At 41.0% G+C, this 22,884-nt stretch overlaps 1 protein-coding gene across 1 annotated transcript in view; it reads right to left on the bottom strand.

The window, feature by feature from the left end:
* Positions 1–22,884, bottom strand: part of LOC124723222 (apoptotic protease-activating factor 1) — a 282,007-nt gene that overhangs the window by 10,136 nt on the left and 248,987 nt on the right. Inside the window, exon 18 of the mRNA XM_047248407.1 lies at positions 14,823–15,086. Coding sequence (XP_047104363.1) covers positions 14,823–15,086 — 264 coding nt within the window. The remainder of the gene's footprint in view (positions 1–14,822; positions 15,087–22,884) is intronic.

Raw genomic sequence — 22,884 nt, 5'->3', positions numbered from 1 at the left:
GAAGGACCCCTAGTCTGTTCCCAATGACATCCCCCCCCCCGAAGTATCAATAGTCTTTGGTTTAGAGATGAATGAAAACAACTTGAAGGTCAAAAATAGACTTATGAAATAGGGAGTGCACTGACACAGCAAGTTTAACACTTAATGATGCCTGGGGCTGCATACGTGCCAGCGGGTGCTGTGATTGGTCGACAAAGCTCGCTCCGCGCATGCGTAAAAGGTTTCAGCGCATCTACCGGTGTGAGCCAGCGCACAAACAACCCCCGTATTGTTGCGAAACAGTCGATCACAGAAGCCGCATTCTCCAGCACTAAACTGTGTATGCGGTCTTACTTAGGAACCGCAAAGGCTGCTTGGGAATATGACCTGAAGTAAAAGTACACATTTTTTTCACACGAAAAAAATAGTGATGAATTTGATTTTCACATTTTTATTCAATAATTTTACTCATTATTTTACATGATTTGGTGAAGGGTGGCCGTGGACCCCCTAGAAAGAGCCGGCAGACCCCTAAGGGGTCCGTGGACCACATGTTGGGAAGCCCTGTTCTACAGTCATCCACTGCAGCAGCCATGCCCAGACATCTTCGCCCAGATGCTGCCTTCTGGCCCTGCCATGCTCAGTAACACAGAGCGCAGGCAGGCCGCAATGTCACAAGCATAACACATTGTGCTGCATGGCCTATTTGCTTGGTACGTGCAAGCATGGCCCTGCTGTTGGCACAAGTGCTGCTACTATGGCCTCACTGGTGCTTGCCACACAGAAAGAAATCTGGGAGCTCATTGCTCACTGGCACCACCCCATCTGCTGCTGCATAGCTGAGCCTGCTCACCTCACTACTACATGGCCTGCTGGACAGCGAAACAGTAGAGTTTTCCATGCTGTGTGTTGCTGGTCATGCTGTGACATCTGTGCTGCCCACATTTTGGTGCAGCTAACCATGTATATGTGCCTGCTCCATCTCATGGTTCTACATTCAACACTGAAGGCCAGCCTATGCCTGGACACTGTACAGCCACCTTTCCCCACTCTCTCATTCCCCTGTCACATGGGTTACTCATGCTTGTAAACCCCAGCTGCCCATACATAGTGCCAACCTCTGTGTCCTGCTCCACCATCACCCACAGCTGCCACTGCTCTCCGTGTGCTGCATCTCAATAACACTACTTTAAGTGTTCCTGTATGAAGTATTGTAGCAACTAACTGAGGGAAGATCATGGCTGTTGGCTGAACAAAATATTTCCTTTGCAGCCAGTGTGCATCAGGTTGGAACAATTTGTTGTTTGGTGTTGTAATTTCCCGCTGGCTACATTGGCTCTCCTACTATGTGCACCATATGCTCACAGAAAGACAGCAGAGCTTGGGCATGTATATAAAATATCTCTTATTATCTGAATAAGAACAGGTTTTGCAGAGTTTTTTGATAATACCTTCATATGTGGCTCTAGTTTAGAGTGTTATTGGTGGACAGTCCAAGAAATTTGGTATTCTGTACATTAAAAATCATGTTTCTACCAAGAAGTATACCTTCATAACAATGGGTAACATTCAATTTCACATGGAAGATTACACACATAGTTTCCAGAATGTCAATTACTAGTCTGTTTGTCTCAAACCATGAATTTATAACAGAAGTGTCTTTATTCACTGTCTCAGAGTCTGCCCTCTCTCCACTAGTTATCACTATATTTGTGGCATCTGCATATAAAAGTGAACTATCCTTAGTTGTATGTTCTGGAAGGTTATCAATGTACAATGTGAAAACAGAGCTATATGGGACACCATATATTGTACTTTGTATAACTGACCTGCTATGTTAAAGACTTCCTGTAATTTTGGAAGTTTCTTCTTCTTCTTCTTCTTCATTTGCCTTTATCCATACCTATGTGGGGTTGGCATGGTCATTATCAAATTTGTCATTGTTAATGTTAGAGGGTGGCTGGATCCCTTTGTGTAACTTTTCCTTTCCCCCGAGACAGAATCTGTGTACTCTAGTGGCCTGCATGTAGTGGTGTCCATGTGAAAGTGTGTGAACGTTTTCTAAGTGTTTGTGAATTGTGTAACTGAGGTAAGACATGGGTACCAGCTGTATTCACCTAGTTGGATGTGGGAAACTGCCTAAAAGGCTCATCCAGGCTGCCAGCACACCAGCCCTCATCATTAATCCGCCAGATGGATTCCATCTGGAACTGGTGCACCTGCCTGAATCCCCAACATGCATGGCTGTGCTGGTGGGTTTTGCAGTTTCTGACATCACAAATTCTATTCAGGTAGCTAAGGATCCAGTTTCAAGCAGCATCTCAAATTTTTCATGTTTTTCAGGAGGCAGCACAAGGCTGATCATAATAAATGCATTAGACTCACCAAAATATATGCCTACAGTAGGTCACTTACGATCTATTAAACTTGGGTACTTCTCAGGACATTTGATGCCCACTTAAAAGATGTAATGGATGTAAACTGCAAATTTTGAAATATTTTTGATGTATACAAAATTCATGATAGAGGACACAGACAATCAAATTGAATAACCACCATTATAATGGCCTCCTATAATGCAGGCAGATACTGCAGCATCCACCACTTGCTTTTTAGTAATGTCCTACGTTGAGCCATAGAGAAGACGAACAATAATGCTAAGTCATTTCGTATAGGACATGGCACATTAAATACAAACATCTATGTATCTAATTGCCTTGAATGTACTATGAAATTTCCTAATTGGACAATAATTGAGCTGGCCAGTGTTTAGTGTAAATGAAGACTACCCAAAAATGGGTCACATAACGCTATACTTAGATGTAAGACTTAACCCCACCTCTGTTCGTCATTGTGTGTCATGTACAATACACTATGTAATTAAAAGTATCTGGACACCCCACAAAAACATACATTTTTCATAATAGGTGCATTGTGCTGCCACCTACTGCCAGGTACTCTATATCAGTGACCTCAGTAGTCATTAGACATTGTGAGAGAGCAGAATGGGGCACTCGGTGGAACCCTCAGACTTCAAAAGTGGTTAGGTGCTTGGGTATCACACGTCTGTATGTGAGATTTCCACACTCCTAAACACCCCTAGGTCCACTGTTTCCGATGTGATAGTGAAGTGGAAACTCGAAGGGACACATACAGCACAAAAGCGTACAGACCGACCTCGTCTGTTGACTGACAGAGATTGTCGACAGTTGAAGAAGAGGGTCATAATGTTTAATAGGCAGACACCTCTGCAGACCATCACACACGACTTCCAAACTGCATCAGGATCCACTGCAAGTACTATGATAGTTAGTGGGGAGGTGAGAAAACTTGGATTTCATGGTTCAATGGGCCACTCATAAGCCACACATCACGCCAGTAAATGCCAAACAATGCCTCGCTTAGTGTAAGGAGCATAAACATTGGATGATTGAACAGTGGAAAGCCAGCTGGAGTGGCCGAGCAGTTCTAGGAGCTACAGTCTGGAACCACGCGACCGCTATGGTCACAGGTTCGAATCCTGTCTTGGGCATGGATGTGTGTGATGCCCTTAGGTTGGTTAGGTGTAAATAGTTCTAAGTTCTAGGGGACTGATGACCTCAGCAGTTAAGTCCCATAGTGCTCAGAGCCATTTGAACCATTTTTGAACAGTGGAAAAACGTTGTGTGGAGTGACGAATCACAGTACACAATGTGGGGATCCGATGACAAGGTGTGGGTATGGCGAATGCCTGGTGAACGTCATCTTCCAGCGTGTGTAGTGCCCACAGTACAATTCAGAGGTGGTGGTGTTATGATGTGGTCATGTTTTTCATGGAGTGGGCTTGCACCCTTTGGTGTTCTGCATGGCACTATCACATCACAGGCCTACACTGTTTTAAGCACCTTCTGGCTTTCCACTGGTGAAGAGCAGTTCAGGGATGGCGATTGCATCTTTCAACACCATCGAGCACCTGTTCATAATTCACGGCCTATGGCGGAGTGGTTACATGACAATAACTTCCCTGTAATGGGCTGGCCTGCACACGGTCCTGACCTGAATCCTATAGAACACCTTTGGGATGTTTTGGAACGCTGCTTTCGGACCAGGCCCCACTGACTGACATTGCTACCTCTCCTCAGTGCAGCACTCCGTGAAGAATGGATTCCCATTCCCTAAGAAAACTTCCAGCACCTGATTGAATGTATGCCTGCAAGAATGGAAGCTGTCATCAAGGCTAAGGGTGGGCCAACACCATACTGAATTCCAGCACGACCGATGGATGGCACCACAAACTTTCAAGTCATTTTCAGCCAGGTGTTCGGATACTTTTGATCACATAGTGTATGATAGCTCCTTGATAATTTTGGCCATTGTATGATATGTTTGCTGACAAAAACTCTTTATTTCCTTCTCTGGTTAATGATTATAGATGATTATTGAGAGCCAGTTACAATGAGAATATTCCCCCACTCTCACTAATAGGTGCAGCATTACGTGTTGTGGTTGTCAGATAAAGCCATGACATTATCCCAGTGTTTACTGTATGAGCCGTTTATATAGTATAATGTAGCTATTTTAGTTTTGTGGCATGATTTACACTTCATACCTAGAGAACAAAACCAAACTAAGTTTATTGGACCAGTGCTATTAGATGTGGTCACTACAGTGGGTGGGCCTGCTTCATATAAATATTATTACTTTACGATTACAAACACTCAGTGAAATTATTTTAGCAAAAATTGTATAGCTGCAAAATAAGTTGTGACATTCAACTATGTTTCCAACACTTTACCACACAGAGAATCTTCTACTTGCTATTTCAAGAACTTACAATTTTGTGTATTAATGGAATGTTGGATGTGAAAGCATGTTCAACTACTATCTTTAACTGCCCAATAGATGGATGATGTTGCAAAGCTTTCCTATTTATTAACCTATTTATTAATATTTTTTTCTTATGTACTAAGTGCAGATGTAACCCAAGTATGGCGTCAATATTTTGTAGTGTGACGACTCATTATGTTTGTCACCCAAATACATCATTTTCATGTGAGATAGTAATAAAAAGAATTAAGTTAAATTTATGTAAGCTACCTTATCTGCAAGATGGTAAGTCGCTGGATCAAATACTATAATGTGATAACAACAGACTAATTATCTTATTTCAGATGTTTAGATCAACTTATGTTTGTTTCAAACTTATTTATTTATTTATTTTGCAAAGGCCTTTAAAGATATCTGATGATATGATGCACCCTTCCTCAGTTTAAAGGCCCCCATTATGGCACACCACCTGTCCAAGGGAGAATCCCATAAATTACAGACTACTGTAACCCTAATATCCCACTCCTGCCAAAGGGGGACAAGAATGTGCAAGGGGTCACAGCCTGAAGGGAATCAGAGATAGATTATTCAAATTTTTCTGCATTGGAAGACTTCCCTTGCTTCAAGTTATGGCTGGAAGACCACTTCCACAGCTTGGTGCCAGCTCATGTTGCTCAACTAATTGTAGCACCCATTGCAAGGACTGCTGATGGATGAACGCTTCACAATGTGTGCCTGCAGCTCTTAACCAATGGTAGTGAACTGGGGCTAGGCTGTACAACTGATGAGGAATTGATGCAGTTCAGGACTGTTAAAGAAATAGTTGAGCTTTATTCTATTTGAAGCATGTTGTCCAAGTGGAACAAGATTCCAAAAAGACTTGAATTTACCAACTTCTTATCAAAGTTTTGGGAGGCATATTCCAATGTACCAATCTGCAGTTACTGTTGTACCTCCTATGAGTATGACTTTATTGATATGTATACATGCAATGAACAGAATGCACACCATTATTTTACCCACACCTCTAAATTTCTTCATTTTCTTGAATGAGTATCATAGGGAAGACCCAGATGCATGATAAATGTTCATCATTGTATCCAATAGCTACAGTTATGTAAGCGCACCAGTTATGATGTTAATAATAATTTTAATCTGCTGATATAAAACCATCCACTTGAAAATTGATCCCCAGTTCAGTTGATCCACTAAATGTAAGTATTTACAAAAGGATGACTTTTGCGTAATATCTTAGATGACTACCAATCCAGTCCTAACAGTATGACGAATGAGCTAGTATATGTAATGAGCATTTTCTTCAGCCTTCTTTAAACATAAAATGCATTTCCTCTGGTAATGGCTGTTGATGAATATCAGTATCAACATATATCTTTCTGTGTTTGAATTTGTTGACCACAGCCATCTCCAAATGTCAGGTCATTCAATCAACTGAGTCACTTGCAAAAGCACTTTGAAATCATCCCACATTCATAAGACAGAAGTCTTCTTATTATATCTCTATTGCTGCCAGTGACTAAATAATATGCCAGGCACACCCAATGGAAGTCCCTTCACTTTTTTCTGCAAATTGGAAGTTGGAGAAATATGTAATCAGAATGTCTTCATTTAATTTGTGTCTTGTGGCAATGATTCAAAGCTACAAGCAGCTTAATTTGCACAATAAACAGCAAGCTATCTGGCGTTGTAAAAAGTTTTCTTATGTCATATGACAGTAGGTGACAACTAGTTGCTGTATATAAACAAAGGTTATCACACCTAGAAGAAACTTAGACAAATTCTAGGCTATCTGAGAAGTCATCCATGTTTCATTTCTCATACACCTGGAAGCAACTGAATTAAGAGACTCCAACCTAGTAGCATGTAGCATCTCCTTTACCCTGATGATGAGGGCATGGAGTTACCAAAATTATTGGAGGGAGGGGCATCTGGACCCATAACCACATCCACATCTCCCAAAACTTGCAGAAGTTGGCCTGGACAATGCATGTTACTTATAAATATGTTCACATATCCTTGATGCCTCTGCAGTTTTGATGGAAATAGGTATTCTCTGATCAATAAGCAGTTTTAGGACTAGACACTGAACTGATCTATGGCATCATTATTTTGGGATGGTACAAGATAATGGAAGAAATTCTTTATAATTGTGAGCTTGGATGACTTTTGCTATTACAAGGCTTTACTGCCCTGATAGCAACATGTGGATAACATGCCCTTCCTGATACCACGGAACAATTTGTAATTTGGTTCATAGAATCACCTGATATGTAGCCAGAAAGCTCAACAGCAAATTGCCGTGGGAAGTGGGGACACAGACTTCATTCAGGTCTTCAATGTATACAACAAGCACTCCACCTCCGGCTTAGAAGCTGGGTGAAACCGGGTGGTAGTCAGATGCTGGATATCACTGCAAATGCAAATGTCCTCAAATTCCAGTGACATGAATTGCTGACCACTGTTGGATACCAGAATCCTGGGGTATCCCTGAATGGCAAAAATAACTGACAATGCACACAGCATGCCAGATGATTATGTGGAGGACCATTGGCATTGAATGGGAAATTCAACAACCCATCGGTCACCAACAATCACGTGCTGCCCAAAAAGGGGCCAGTGAAATCGATGTGCACCCTGCCCCAAGAGTGCTTTGAGACTGACCCAGTAGAGAACTGGCATGGCAGTGTAGCCTACTTCTGTGCACATGCCCTGCAAGAATGCACAACATATTTGATGTCACAGTCGACTGCCAGCCAGTGGACGTGACATTGTGCTGATGCCTTCATATGAGGGTGCAACGCCAAGGAAATAACCACATGACAGCATTCCTCCCTCTGTGGCAAGCACGAGAAGCCCCTGAACACCACTGAGCTGATCACATAGGAGGAAAAATGCATGCAACACTTGATCGGCACATGAAGAGATGCACTCTGGCCAACTCAAGTGGACTGCCGAAACGATATTCCAGAAAAGCAGGTCAGTGGCCATGGTGTTCTCTACTTCACATGCAATCAGTGGAAAGTCCAACAGGGCTTGCTACTACACATCATCCAACATGAACACAAAAACCTCCTCTCGATCAAACTCCAGACTGGGCCCCACCAATAGCTGTAATAGTGCACCAGCACTGGCACACAGTAACAGTAGTTACTAAGAAAGATGGCCCACTGCTGTAAAACATTGGCAGTCCTATTCAGCAGCTTGGAACTAGGGCTATGGCTTGTGGTCAGTGGTGAGGAGTAGAGGTGGGTCATTTGTGAACTAACGGGTCCAAAGAAACGGTTCATCAAGATGAATGGAACGTGCGAGGAATGAATTCTAAGGAACGGTCTTTCATAGTTCACTTCAGTTGTGGCTTTCCACTTATAGTTCCCAGGAACGGGAAATGGTCAGACTCATTCCTGCAATGGTACGTCAGCCAGTCTCGTTCCAGCGTCAGTCCTGTTCCAGTCTGTTTCAGTCTCGGTCGTGGATTTCTACTTATAACTCCTGGAAACAGGAAATGGTCAGTCTCGTTCCCGCAACAGCACATCGGCTGGTCTCGTTCTAGCATTGGTCCCATTCTCGTCTGTCTGTCTGTCTGTCTGTCTCAGTCTCAGTCTCACTTGGCCACTCGTCCTTTTTCGTGTGGCCAAACATTGCAATTCCACTGCCGACTGCTCATAGTTAGTTCAGTATTGAGTTGTCATTCGTTTCGTTCACTGCGCACGCCCATTCTAGATCTAATTCAAACAGTTTTGAACTCTGAACTTCTGTTTCTTTTTGTATTCTATTCAGCATCCATATCCGGTAATTAAAATGTATTTTATAATTACATAAATTACATAAAAATTATATGAAATGTAATACATACATATTTTCAGGTAACAAAATGGTATATCAGCTTGCTTCACTATTTTGATAAACAGCAGAAGAAATACTTGTAAAAAGACAAGATTTTTTTGTTTTTACACATACAAAGGAAGGCGGCATGGCACACAAAAGTGGCCATTTTCCATCTTTTTTTGATCCAAGGTAAGAGAGCATGTTCATTGTTATGGAACGCAGGCCAACTTACAATTGAATGATGCCCGCACTCCATAATCGAGTGTCGGGTGTCACATTTTGTAGAGAGAACATGATAACTTCTACAATATCATTTCAGTGGTACTGGGTGGTGCACAAAAAATTGGCCCCAAGCACTAGACTGCTCATTGTCGCCCACCAATTGTCATCTATTGTTTCGAAGATGTTTGCATTAGCTTATTTGTTATTTCTTTACTGCCTAATTATTACATGTTTATCTACTCTGCTCATAGCGGGCAACAAATCGTGTGTAATTGGCTAGCAGCCTGTACTCAGGGCCAGTTTTTTTGTGTGCCACCTTATATTATTTCACTGCGATCAGCCACATGATGCTAGAGTGGGCTAAAGAGAGGTTTTGTAGAATCATGAAAATTACAAGTGTGTGAGAATTCTGTTATGAATAAAAACATTGTACTCCAGGGGGGGAGGCAAGGTGCTCCCTCTTGGTGCTTTCCATCTTCAGTCACCTAGTCTACTAATTTTCAATTTTTCTTAAGAACCATACACTAAGCACAAATGAATGGTGAATGAGTAAAAATGAATAGTTCCCAAAAAAGAGCTATCACCAGTGAATTAGTTCCCAAGGATGAACAAGTTTGCCCATCTCTAGTGAGGAGGAACCTCGTCCCATACAGGAAGCCATGGAACTTTTTAACCTCAAAAATAATAGCTAGCACCTCCTTTTCCACCTGTGAATAATTATGCTGCACAGTGTAAAGCGTCTTTGATGGGTAAGTGATGTGCTGTTTAGTGTTGTCCAGGTTCTGATGGGCAGGATGGCACCAATGTCACACTGGGACACATCACAGGCAAGGGTTGATGGAAGCCTGGTAGGAAGCAGAGCAAAATGGCTTCAGAGACTGGAAAGCCTGTTGACTATCCACAGATCGGATGAACTTAACAACCTTCTGGTGAAACCAGTTAAGAGACAGACTGTAAATCCCATTGACAATCTGCAGACCAGTCACACTTAGTGCCCTTCTGGGGAAACCAGTTAAGAGGCTGGCAGATGTGCACGGCTGGAGGAATGAACTGACCATAATATAAAATCTTACCCAAAAAATACTGGAGCTCCTTTAGGTCCTTGGGTGCCAGTAGGTGGACAACAGCCTTGATGTTGTCATATTTGGGGATGAGACCATCTTTACTAAGCACATGACCCAAAAAATGCACCTTCAGGGAGAAAAAAACTGCACTTCTCCAGTTTGCAATGAAGACCATCCTTCAGGATGCATTGTAAAACTGACTGAAGGCTTTGTAAATGCTCCTCCCAAGTAGGGCCCATGACCCAGATGTCATCAAGGTAACTGACACAACAGGAAATGTCCTGAATCAACTACTTCAAATACCACTGGTAAATTCCTGACACAGATGAGATTCCAAAAGGCAAGTGATTAAACTGGTAAAGCCCAAATGGGGTGTTGAGGACCAGGAAAGTCTAAGAAATCACATCCAATGACAACCGCAGGTAAGCATTGTGCAAGTTGATGGGAAAAATACTGGTCCTTTAACAACACTGTCAATAACTACACCTGCCGCGGAATGGGATTCAGATCTGTGACACACTGGATGTTGACTGTCTGTTTAAAATCACCACAAAGGTGTATGGCACTGTCAGGCTTCTGAATCACCACCAAAGGTGTAACCCACTGTCTTAATGAAATACGAGAAATGATGCCCTGAACTTGCCAATGCTGCAACTCGGCCTTTACCTCATTGTGCATAGCAGAGGGAATGAGGCAGGGACGACAAAATTTGGGGTCTGCTGATGGCTTAAGAGAAACATATGCCCCAAAATTTTCTGCTCGGCCCAAGGTATTCTCAAATAGTGGGCTGTAGGACCACAAGTATGGAGTACAAGTTGTGAAACAGAACAGACTGATACACTACATGCACTTTGTCAATGATCTGGAAGATAAAAATAGAAAATCCATTGAGCCCAAAGATATTTTGTGCCAACAGTGAATTGGTCACTAACAAGGTAAGTTGCTGTTCCACATTTCAACATCTGGAGGCAGAGAATTGTCTCAAGGGAATGCGCTGTATGCTATAAGACAAACCTGATGGAGCGGCCAATGGAACTCTGGGTATCCCAAGAGCCTGTATGTACCTATGATAATTACACTGGTCATCAATCCCATGTCTACCTGAAATTTGACCAGCCACCCATCTACTATCATTCCGGGGCAACATGTAAGAGGTGTCAGAGGAAGTCCCAAGAGTCCAACGAAAACACCAGGGCATCCGATGACTGACTCATGGCCTGTCAACTGTCAGAAACAGTTGCCAAATGACCTATATGTTGGCATACCCTCTACGTGTGGCCAATAATAGTGAACAAGTGACAAATGGCAGTTGGTGCATGACTACTGATTCACCCAATGAGCAGGAGGAGAACAATGCTGAGGACCCAAAAATCACCACATTGTGAGTGGTGTGAGTTTGTCGAGCTCTGCATGGGTGAGGACAAGCAGTGCTGTGTCATTACTCCTCCGGAATCATAATTGGGGCAGCACATGGTAAACTGGTGGGAGGCAAGGCTGCCTGGGGTATCCCGTGGGGCACTGAGGATTGTTTACCATACACACCCAATTGAGACACCTGTCAGTTATCACAAAGGACATCACTTGCCACTTGCCACTGATGTAAGCTCACATAATTCCAAAATTTGGGCAAAATACAGAATAAGCAGCCAATAAAGGGAAGTTCCTCAGGCTCAGCAGAGGGCTTCAAATTTTGGCCACTTTCATATAAAACTGTGCTGCCAGGCAACAACAAGGCAGCCTTATCAACCGGATCAATGATACGCCTTACCTGGGAGTGCAGCAAGAACCAGTGCTGGTAATTTTCCCATGTTTCCATTAACTTACTGAAACTGGCAAACGGCATCTGGGTGGTGCAGAAAATGGAACATTGAGTGCCTGGTTTCCCACCAGGGAAGCAAGAATGTGAAGCAAGTCCTCATTCTAAGTAATCAGAGCCTGAATGTGCTTCCTGTTGTTGTTCTTGCTGCTGCTCCTTCTGTAGGTGCAACTGATCCTGTCAGCATTGCAAGTGACCCAAGAGACCATTAGGAACAGGTGAAAGAAAATATAGGGGCATAAACATGTCCTCCGTCACCACTTACGTATCTACACAGGCGTGACAACGCCACTTCACTATAAGTGTTGACGCAGATACTTCATGGGCTGACAGTGGCTCAATAATAGCTGGGGAATAGAACACTATGAGAGGGAAATGAATTCACCATGCAAGTCGATCTATGGGGAGCAGAGAGTTGGAACCCACATAGAGACAACATGGAAAGAACACAGTGCATAGCTGGTGTGGGAAGCTAATGCTCAGCACTTGATCCAACACATGGCATGGTATGTTAGGTGAAATCCACGGTGGTCAAACTCCGAGTAAGCACCGGCCCACCTGGCCTACTGCCACCCATAGGTAAAATCCCTGCCAGCAGGTCTGCCCATACTGTGTGTTGCAATTGCCCTGCATGGCAGGTTTCTACATCACTGCACTATCCATACCAGCTCATCTCCCTCCATTGTGATGTCTGCTGGCAAGGATACTAAAACTTGCAATTTCACTAGTAATTTTCTGGTCCCGATTACATACCAATCTAGTTCCTTTCAGAGTATGCTGATGCAATAGCTCCATATTTAACAATAACATAAAACTGCTTGCTCGATGAAAGAGCCATATCCAAAGACTGGAAAGTTGCACAGGTCGCACCAGTATTCATGAAAGGCTATTGGAGTACTCCACTAAATTACAGGCCCATATTGTTAATGTTGATATGCAGCAGGATTTTGGAACATATATTGTGTTTGAACATTATGAATAACCTTGAAGAGAACAGTCTATTGACACATAGTCAACATGGATTTAGACAACATCATTCTTGTCAACCACAACTAGCTCTTTACTCACACAAAGTGTTGAATGCTATCTACAAGGGATTTAAAATTGATTCTGTGTTTATAATTTCCAAAAGGCTTTTAACACTGTACATCACAAGCGGCTTGTAATCAAATTGCATGCTTATGGGATGTCATCTCAGTTATGTGACTGGATTAACAATTTCCTGTCAGAGGTATCACAGTTCATAGTAATTGACAGAAAGTCATTGAGTAAAACAGAAGTAATTTCTGGCATTCCCCAAGGTAGTGTTATAGGCCCTCTGCTGGCAAGGATACTAAAACTTGCAATTTCACTAGTAATAGTAATTGACAGAAAGTCATTGAGAAAAACAGAAGTAATTTCTGGCATTCCCCAAGGTAGTGTTATAGGCCCTCTGCTGTTCCTTGTCTATATAAACAATTCAGAAGACAATCTGAGCAGTCGTCTTAGGTTGTTTGCAGATGATGCTGTCGTTTACCATCTGGTAAAGCCATCAGAAGATCAAAACCAATTGCAAAATGGTTTAGATAAGATATCTGTATGGTGAAAAAACCCTAAATAATGCAAAGTGTGAGGTCATCAACAAGAGTGCTAAAAGCAATCCTTTAAACTTCAGTTACACAATAAATCAATCAAATCTTACTACTACTACTACGATGTGATCAGGCCCAGTGGACCGCATGCACTTACAAGTAAATTCAACTAAATACCTAGGAATTACAATTATGAACAACTTAAACTGGAAGCAATACACAGAAAATGTTGTGGGGAAGGCGAACCAAACACTGCATTTTATTGGCACAACATTTAGAAGATGCAACAGGTTTACTGAAGAGATTGCCTACACTATGCTTGTCCATCCTCTTTTGGAGTACTGCTGCACGGTGTCAGATTCTTACCGGATAGGATTAATGGTGTACATCAAGAAATTTCAAAGAAGGGCAGCACATTCTGTGTTATTGAAAAGTAGGGGAGAGAGTGTCATGGACATGATACAGGATTTGGGTTGGACATCATTCAAACAAAGGCATTTCTTATTGCAGCAGGATCTTCTCACGAAATTTCTCCTGTGAATGGGAAAATATTTTGTTGACGCTGGCCTACACAGGGAGAAATGATCATTATAATAAAATAAAGGAAATCGGAGCTCATACAGAAAGATACAGGCGTTCATTATTTATGTCCATTGTTCACGAGTGGAATAATAGAGAATTATTGTGAAGGTGATTGAATGAGCCCTCTGCCAGGCACTTAAGTGTGATTTGCAGAGTAGCCATGTAGATGTAGATGTAAATCTAATAAATAACAAATATATTAAAAAAACATAATCAAAAGGACAGACATAGAAACAGGCATGATAGGAAAGATTAGAAAGTTGAAATTTCTTGGAGAAATAACACAGGTAAATGAATGAGAAATATTCAAAATAGATTAACACATCAGAAAAATGGAAACAGCTTATGACTTATCCAAGAACATCTAAAATAAGAGAGGCATCCCTAGGAACATGGAATTAACACTACCTTCACCAGAATATTTACATGAATGTGAATACTTGACAATGAATTATATTCCAACAAGACTGGACACACTAGTAATGGGCACCGCAAAGGAAGAGATGATTGCAAAATCAGCAATAATGAAGAAATTTATCACATTATCCAGGGAATATCAGTAGCAAGACAAAAAGAGATTAAGTTTCTTTATGAAATAATTGAGAACAGATTACTCAAACAAATATTTAAATATCTCTGGGGAAAGAAATCAATAACAGCCTGGATTAAAGGGTTTACAAAACATACAGAAACCATTACTTTTCATGATTCAGAAATAACAGAGAAAAAATTATTTAGAAAAAAATTAATATATTAAACTTAGGAGGATTCCAATGCAAGGAAACAAAGAAATCAAGAGAAGTTTGGCTAGAAAAAAAGGAAACAATAACATGCAGAAAAGATGAACTGAGGCTGGAATATATCCTAGTTGGTCAATACACTACATGTGAGACCATTTCATCATTTTTAAAATCAGACTTCGAAGAACAAAACACTTACATAAATACTGCCATTTTCTTGCCCAAGCGCTATCAACTGACCACATTGTGAGAAACAACAGCAATGTGGAGGGCTGGATACTCTTTTTGTTTCAGAATAGAGTTCCCTTTCAGAATTAGTAAGCCAAATGATATGAAAGCAATTGTTTTTGTCAGCCATAGCCAGTATCTCTTGGTGAGGGCAGAAATCAGCACCAGTGATTGTAGCATCTCGTATTTGGCCAACTATCACTTCTTCCAATTCCCCGGTATCAATTCTTGAAACCTAGATATTTAAAAAAAAAAAAAAAAAAAACAATAATCATTACTATTGTACACAACTTGCACAGCTCAATGAAAAGCTACAGCAAAAGTAATTTTTTACATGACTAAAACAAAATCTTTTGGAAACATATTCATGTGTTGGATAAATCCAGTCTATGATCAACTCAACAGACTGTATTCATAGAAATGTTATATCACTCATTGTGTGCATATCAGCAATGTGTGCATATCAGGAAAATAAAACACAGTTTATTAAACTGCAAGCCCCAAACACTCCATATTCACAGGTCTTCTAACTAAAGAAGGAAACTATATATCATTAGACAGTATTCAGCTCAAAGATGGTTAGAAGCACTTCATACTATCTGACTACATAAAGTATTTATTTTACCAGGCAAGATTAGAGCCTTAAAATCCTCTCTTACTTTTAACTGGACACCTTGAAAGATACTCTTTATACTTGACATTGAAATGTGTGTAGAAAATGAGTTATACACAATAATAATAATAACACAATAATGATAATAATGAAAAGATAATTATTATGATAATGTAGAATCTAAACAACATTAACATTTTTCGTAATATACTTAAAATAGAAAATCTTAGCAGTGGCACTGAAAGAGTCAAATTTGGAGGAGCAATTAACTGATGTAGGGAGAGATGATGCTGCTGATGACAATAATAATAATAATAATAATAATAATAATAATAATAATAATAATAATTTAAACAAAAAAACAGAAACGGAAGAAAATAACGTAAAAGTGAAGGAGGTAGGTGTAAAAAAACCTGGTATTGCAATGACAATGTTACAAATATGCAGATCTGCTACTGTATACGAACAAGACATTTAGGACATATAAAAGGAAAGCTATGCTTAATCACAACTGGACAAGTAAAATGTGCAATATTAAAAATTTATATAAAGTTTAGAACTCTGGATGGAATGAACTTTAGTGACACACTTCATAATTCTTTGTCACATGATAAAATGTTGACACACATCAGTTTGGAAAATTTGAACCAGATTCTGATGAGTGATGAAAGCTGGAAACCTAATACTGACACACTCAGCAGGAGAGAATGAGATCTCTGGCATATGTTAAAAATCTGAGCATGTATGAAAACTTTTGCAGTGCATTCAAACAGGATGGAGAAACAATTAAATATGCACTATGTCTGTGGCTCAGTCACCTACTTACAGAAAAAAATTAATTAAATAAAATAAAAAAAAACAAATAAAATAATTTATGTGTTTCAAAGGTCAAGCCTTCATCTTGTGTGGTTATTCTGTGGATGAAGGCTTGACCTTCAAAACACATAAATTCTAGTGTTTTTTACTCGGTAAATAGATGGTTGAGGTGACATTTTAACATTGGTTTTTACAACCATGAACTCATCAATAGAGATAAAAGCAAAACACTGTGTCTGAAATCAGAATTGGTAAAAGGAACATAGAACAAAATATCAAAAACAGCAGTACATGGGCGAGCTTATCACGAACCTTAATTCAAACAAGTAGCTGTCAGACTCTGGAAGTATTCCAGCTGTTTGACTGTTCACTTGGTGTCATGGCATATTAAAAATGATTTTTTTGGTGAGAATCATCAACAGTGTACAGCAGACAGTATTTCTAGACAATACTGTGGGGCAAGATTGCAATAATGGTCAACAGATTATAGTGGAAAAGGATACATAAATAAAGCTCTTCTGCCAATTTGTTAAATATAAAATTTTGTCAAAAGAATTCTTCAAACATTCCAAAATATACATGATCTTATGTCAGTAGTCTATTACCTCCAGTGCTTTGTCTGTCAAATTCTAAACAGTGTTTAATTTTCACTTCGAAACTGCTAAAAGTTAATTTTCCCTTGAAAAACTGGGCAGTGCGGTACGGGCCCTCACACAGCAGAGGACCTGCAACATGTACTACATGGATAAATTGCTTCTGCTTGCAGGACACTTTACTCCCCATATGGTTGAAAATGAGAAGATAAAGTTATGATATGGAGAGCCAGGATGCTAGATGTACTGAATATAGTAATGCAGTTATGAAATAATGATAGGAAATAAATTAATATGAGAGAAAGATATTCATGGAAAAGACCAATGAAGAACCCAGAGCATGTGAAAAGCACACCATTTATCTGCAGAAAAACACCATAATTGTCCCTGATGAGAACTACCATGACAAAATAATCACATGTTGCAAATGTACAGGGGACGAACAAAAATATGGAATCACTGTTGAGAAATGCAAGCTTGAACATAAATGCACATGCTATCCAATCCAGCAGGTTGAGCTGTTGTATTTGACCATGCATGGCACCTGTGCAATGTCCTCAGTGTGTTGCAAGTGTCACTCATGGTCAGAACAGTGTTCTATGCAGTTTTGAGTGCATTAGGTTGGAGCTAAGTAAAGTCAAACATGGGTTGATACTTGTGTGGCGAGTGCTTCAGTAAGCAAGGTAGCTAATGTGTTTGGTGTTTCAAGAGGTATCATACTGAAGACTTATACCACAGAGAGGAAAAGCATAAAAAACAGTGACTGCCATGTCACGCTTCAGATGAAAGTGTGCATTGAGTGAATATGACAGATGGTCATTCGGGAGAACCCTATCAGCACCAAAACAACATGAATGAAGCTGCATCAGCAGACAATTGCAGAGCAAGCTGGAAATCCAAAGCCACTCATCAGTGACTCAAATGACTGTAACAGGAAAACGTTGTGCTGAAGTCATAAAAACTGGACTATGGAACAATGGAAAAAGTCATTTGGTTTGATGAATTTTGTTTCCCAGTGTTTCCAACTTCTGGATAAGTTTATGTCCCAAGAGTGAAATATAGTGAAGTTTTGGCAATGATATGGGCAGCCATATCATGGTATTCCATGTGCCCCATGGTTACTCTGCAAGGGTGCATTACCACCAAGGGCTATGTGAACATTTTAGCAGATCAGGTCCATCCCATGGTACAATGTTTGTTCGCCAATGGTGATGCTGTGTTCCAAGATGACAGGTCCCCTGTTTACACAGCCTGCATTGTCTAGGACTAGTTTTGTCAGTCCGAGGATGAATTGTTGCATCTCCCCAGCCACCACAGTCACCAGATCTCAATGTTATTGAACCTTTGTGGTCTACTTTGGAGAGAAGGATGTATGATCACAAGCCACCTTCAACATCATTACCTGAACTTGACATTATTTTGCAGGAACAATGGTACAAGAGTCCCTTGAATACCATACACAACCTGTATTTATCCATTCCAAAATGACTGGAAGCTACACTACTGGCCATTAAAATTCCTACGACATGCTACAGATGTGAAATTTAACCGACAGGAAGAAGATGCTGTGATATGCAAATTATTAGCTTTTCAGAGCCTTCACACAAGGTTGGCGCCGGTGGCGGCACCTACAACATGCTGACATGAGGAAAGTTTCCAACCGATTTCTCATACACAAACAGCAGCTGACCGGCGTTGCCTAGTGAAACGTTGTTGTGATGCCTCGTGTAAGGAGGAGAGATGCGTACCATCACGTTTCCGACTTTGATAAAGGTTGAATTTTTGTCTATCGCGATTGCGGTTTATCGTATCACGACATTGCTGCTCGCGTTGGTCAAGATCCAATGACTGTTAGCAGAATATGGAATTGGTGGGTTCAGGAGGGTAATACGGAATGCCGTGCTGGATCCCAACGGCCTCGTATCACTAGTAGTTGAGATGACAGGCACCTTATCCGCATGGCTGTAACAGATCGTGTAGCCACGTCTCGATCCCTGAGTCCACAAATGGGGACGTTTGCAAGACAACAACCATGTGCACAAACAGTTCGACGACGTTTGCACCAGCACGGACTCTCAGTTCAGAGACCATGGATGCGGTTACCCTTGATGCTGCATCACAGACAGGAGCGCCTGCGATGGTGTACTCAACGTTCAACCTGGGTGCACGAATGGCAAAACGTCATTTTTTCGGATGAATCCAGGTTCTGTTTACAGCATCGTCATGGTTGCATCCGTGTTTGGCGACATCGCGGAGAATGCACATTGGAAGCGTGTATTCGTCATCGCCATACTGGTGTATCACCCAGCGTGGTGGTATGGGGTGCCATTGGTTACACATCTCAGTCATCTCTTGTACGCATTGATGACACTTTGAACAGTGAACATTACATTTGAGATGTGTAACGACTCATGGCTCTACCCTTCATTCGATCCCTACGTAACGCTAAATTTCAGCAGGATAATGCACGACCGCATGTTGTAGGTCCTGTTCGGGCCTTTCTGGATACAGAAAATGTTCGACTGCTGCCCTGGCCAGCACATTCTCCAGATCTCTCACCAACTGAAAACGTCTGGTCAATGGTGGCCGAGCAACTGGCTCGTCACAATACGCCAGCCACTACTCTTGATGAACTGTGGTATCGTGTTGAAGCTGCATGGGCAGCTGTACCTGTACACGCCATTCAAGCTCTGTTTGACTCAATGCCCAGGCATATGGCTGTCATTACGGCCAGAGGTGGTTGTTCTGGGTACTGATTTCTCAGGATCTATGCACCCAAATTGCGTGAAAATGCAATCACATGTCAGTTCTAGTATAATATATTTGTCCAATGAATACCCGTTTATCATCTGCATTTCTTGTTGGTGTAGCAATTTTAATGGCCAGTAGTGTATTTTGAATGCCAGTCCTACACCGTATTAGGCATGGTAATGTGTTATGTTTTTGGTGTTTGCATACTTTTGTCCAACACCTATATCCTATACAAAGATTCATGACTAGCTTAAATCATCTGCACTTTTCACTGTTTATGACATATTGGACTACAAACTGTAGCAGAAATTCAGCATGACAATTGACTGTACTGCTTTCCCTTTTATTGCAAGTGATAATAGTTTTATAAATTTTTGAATTGTGTCAGAGAGAGGTAATGATTTTCCTGTATGCAGTAACAATCTGTTCTGGCCACAGAAGATCCTCCATCCAGGATAAGGTTGAAACCTTTTATTGTTTTTTATATAACAGGATACTGTCAAGGAGCACGAGATGAATTGCTTCACAGAAACGTTCACTGATCAACTCACCATGCCATGTAAGGATCGCCAGCAACTTCTATGGTTTCAGCCGGTGCCAGTCTTGATATGGACGAAAAGTCATGATTTATATCTAAGTTAACAGAAACAATTTTCTGAGAGCTGGTACTTAAACACAGCTCTCTGTCATCATCATATAAATGATAATTAGAAGATAAATGCAAGGAGAACAAAACAGGACCAAGGACTGAAAACTGTCAGGCTCCTGAGAATGTATTTTTCATTGAAAGCGGCTCTATTCCACATATAGTGTGTTGATAACTATTTTCCACATAGCTTTTCAACTACATGAGTACACTTTTGAGAAATTCAACTGTTTTGTCTTCTAAAGGAGGATATTGAAATCCATTGTATCAACAGCCTTGATAAAAATCAAGCTTGGTAAGAATGGTCACTTCAAGAAGCTTTTCTGAAGCTTTGAGTCACTTTAATTGATGCAGTTGTTGGTGCTCAGTTAATACATATTATAGATGTTATAAGTATTAAGGTATTCAGTCAACTGATAAGGAACAATGGACTTCAAAACTTTTGACACTGAGACCGTAATGTTCCACTCACTGGTCTGGATCCTTGTGACGACTATTGCAAGGTGTTTGCTTTCAAACATTTGACACCATATGTGCCCATCTGTCTGATGGAGCATAAAACATGATTCATCTGAAAAGACCACCTGTCACCATCCAGTGGATGCCTAGTTGCATTTGTCAGTGATGAACAACAGTCAACTTGAGTGCATGAACCACACACCTCCTGTGGAAGCTCATCTGCAGCAACATTCACTGAACAGTCATTGAGGAGACACTGTTGGTAGCCCCTTGGTTCATATGGGCAGTAAGTTGCTGACTGCTGCACATCTCTTCTACAGTACATGTCTCTGCAGCCATCATTCACACCTGTCGTCTATGTCTCATGGTGCACCATGGTTGCTACGGCACCAGTTTTGGATAGCACCTTTTTGTCATGCACGACATACTTCAACCACAGCGGCATGAAAACAGTTTACAAGCTTAGCTGTTTTTGAAATGCTTTCACCCTAGGCCCGAACACCAATGATCATGCCCTTTAGGATGTCAGGTCGATCCTTTTCCGCAGTATTGCAACGACTGAATTTTTTTCTGCACCCCCTGACACACTTTACATGCCTTCCACTTCTAGTGCTGCCACCTGCCATCTGTGAGCAGTTACTTCCCATTGACATTGAACATAGGGGTTGATCACATTAATGTTACTGGACTGTGTATAAACCAAACTGTAGGATGGAAATATTTAACAGTTTTGTCTTTCACATGTGAGATGATTCCAAATAGGTATGTGATGGTTGAGTGATGGATTTCACTGTCCAGAGATAGCCATCCATCACTTGCAGCCACACTTGTTCCCACTGACTTGTGACCTTATATGTCAATTGTGAGTTTTTTAGAACAAGGGAAAGAAGCAAATAGTAACAGTGCACTCATTGCAAGCGCCTGTTGCTACCCGATTGACTAATTCATTTACTTTGATTTGCAAGTGTCCATGTTACCAGCAGAATGACAAATTCTTCTTCCTACTTTGTACACAGAGAAGTGTGACTTCAGTATTCTCGACTTACTTTTCAACTTGGAATAAATGTCACACAGCCTGTGAGACACTCAGTGGGGTTATGCAGTTGCAGACTTTCCTGGCACAATCTCATCTCATCTGCTCGAAAAGCCATAATTTCATATGTATGAGAGTGGTTTGAAAAGTTCTCGGAACAGAATAGAAAAAAAGTACCACTGAAACATTTTTTATTTTTCACTGTAGTCTCCTTGTAGATTAATGCACTTGGTCCAACGATGTTCCAGTGCCTTGATCCATCTCGAAAATAAGTTTCCTCCAGGCCTGCAAAATAGTTGTCAACTCCAGCAATCAATTCTTCATTTGAAGTGAATCATCATCCATCAAGAAAAGTTTTCAGTTTTGGGAAGAGATGGAAGTGTGATGGAGCCATATCAGTTGAATAAGGTGAGTGTGGCAACAATTCATACCTTAGTTCTTGTAATTTTGCCATGGAAATGGCACATGTGTGTGAGTGTGCAGTGTCTTGATGGAAGATGAATTTCTTCCTTGCTAAACCTGGCTGTTTTTCATGTATTTTTTGTTGCAATTTGTCCAGGAGGTTAGCATAGTATTCTCCAGTAATTTTTTGCTCAGTAGGGAGATAATCTACAAACAGAATCTCCTTCACACCCCAGAACACTGATTCCATGACCTTTCCCGCCAAAGGAATTGTCTTTGCTTTCTTTGGTGGCACAGAATCAGCATGTTTCCACTGCTTTGACTTGTTTTGTCTCTGGGGTATAGTAGTGCACCCAAGTTTCATCTGTGGTCACAAACTGGTGCAAAAAAATCTTGTTTGTTTATCCTAAAATGGGCCAAACATTGTTCCGATATGTCCATTCTCATGCGTTTTTGATCCAGCCTCAAGAGTCGTGGCACCCATCTTGCAGATAATCTTTTCATTTCTAATTCTTCGGTTAAAATGTGATATACCCTTTCAGATGACATCTGGCAAGCATGAGCAATTTCACGCACTTTCCATTGGCAACCCTCCATGACCATTTTGTGCACTTTTGCATTATTTTTGGAGTTGTGACACATCCTGGCCGACGACTGCGCGGATCATCATCTAAGCACTCCCAACTAAATTTAAATTCATTTGTCCACTTGGCAACAGTT

Source organism: Schistocerca piceifrons, chromosome X, assembly GCF_021461385.2.
Source record: "Schistocerca piceifrons isolate TAMUIC-IGC-003096 chromosome X, iqSchPice1.1, whole genome shotgun sequence".
Classification (NCBI taxonomy): Eukaryota; Metazoa; Arthropoda; class Insecta; order Orthoptera; family Acrididae; genus Schistocerca; species Schistocerca piceifrons.
Note: the sequence above shows the minus strand (reverse complement) of the source record. Positions and strands in the feature narration are given on the sequence as shown.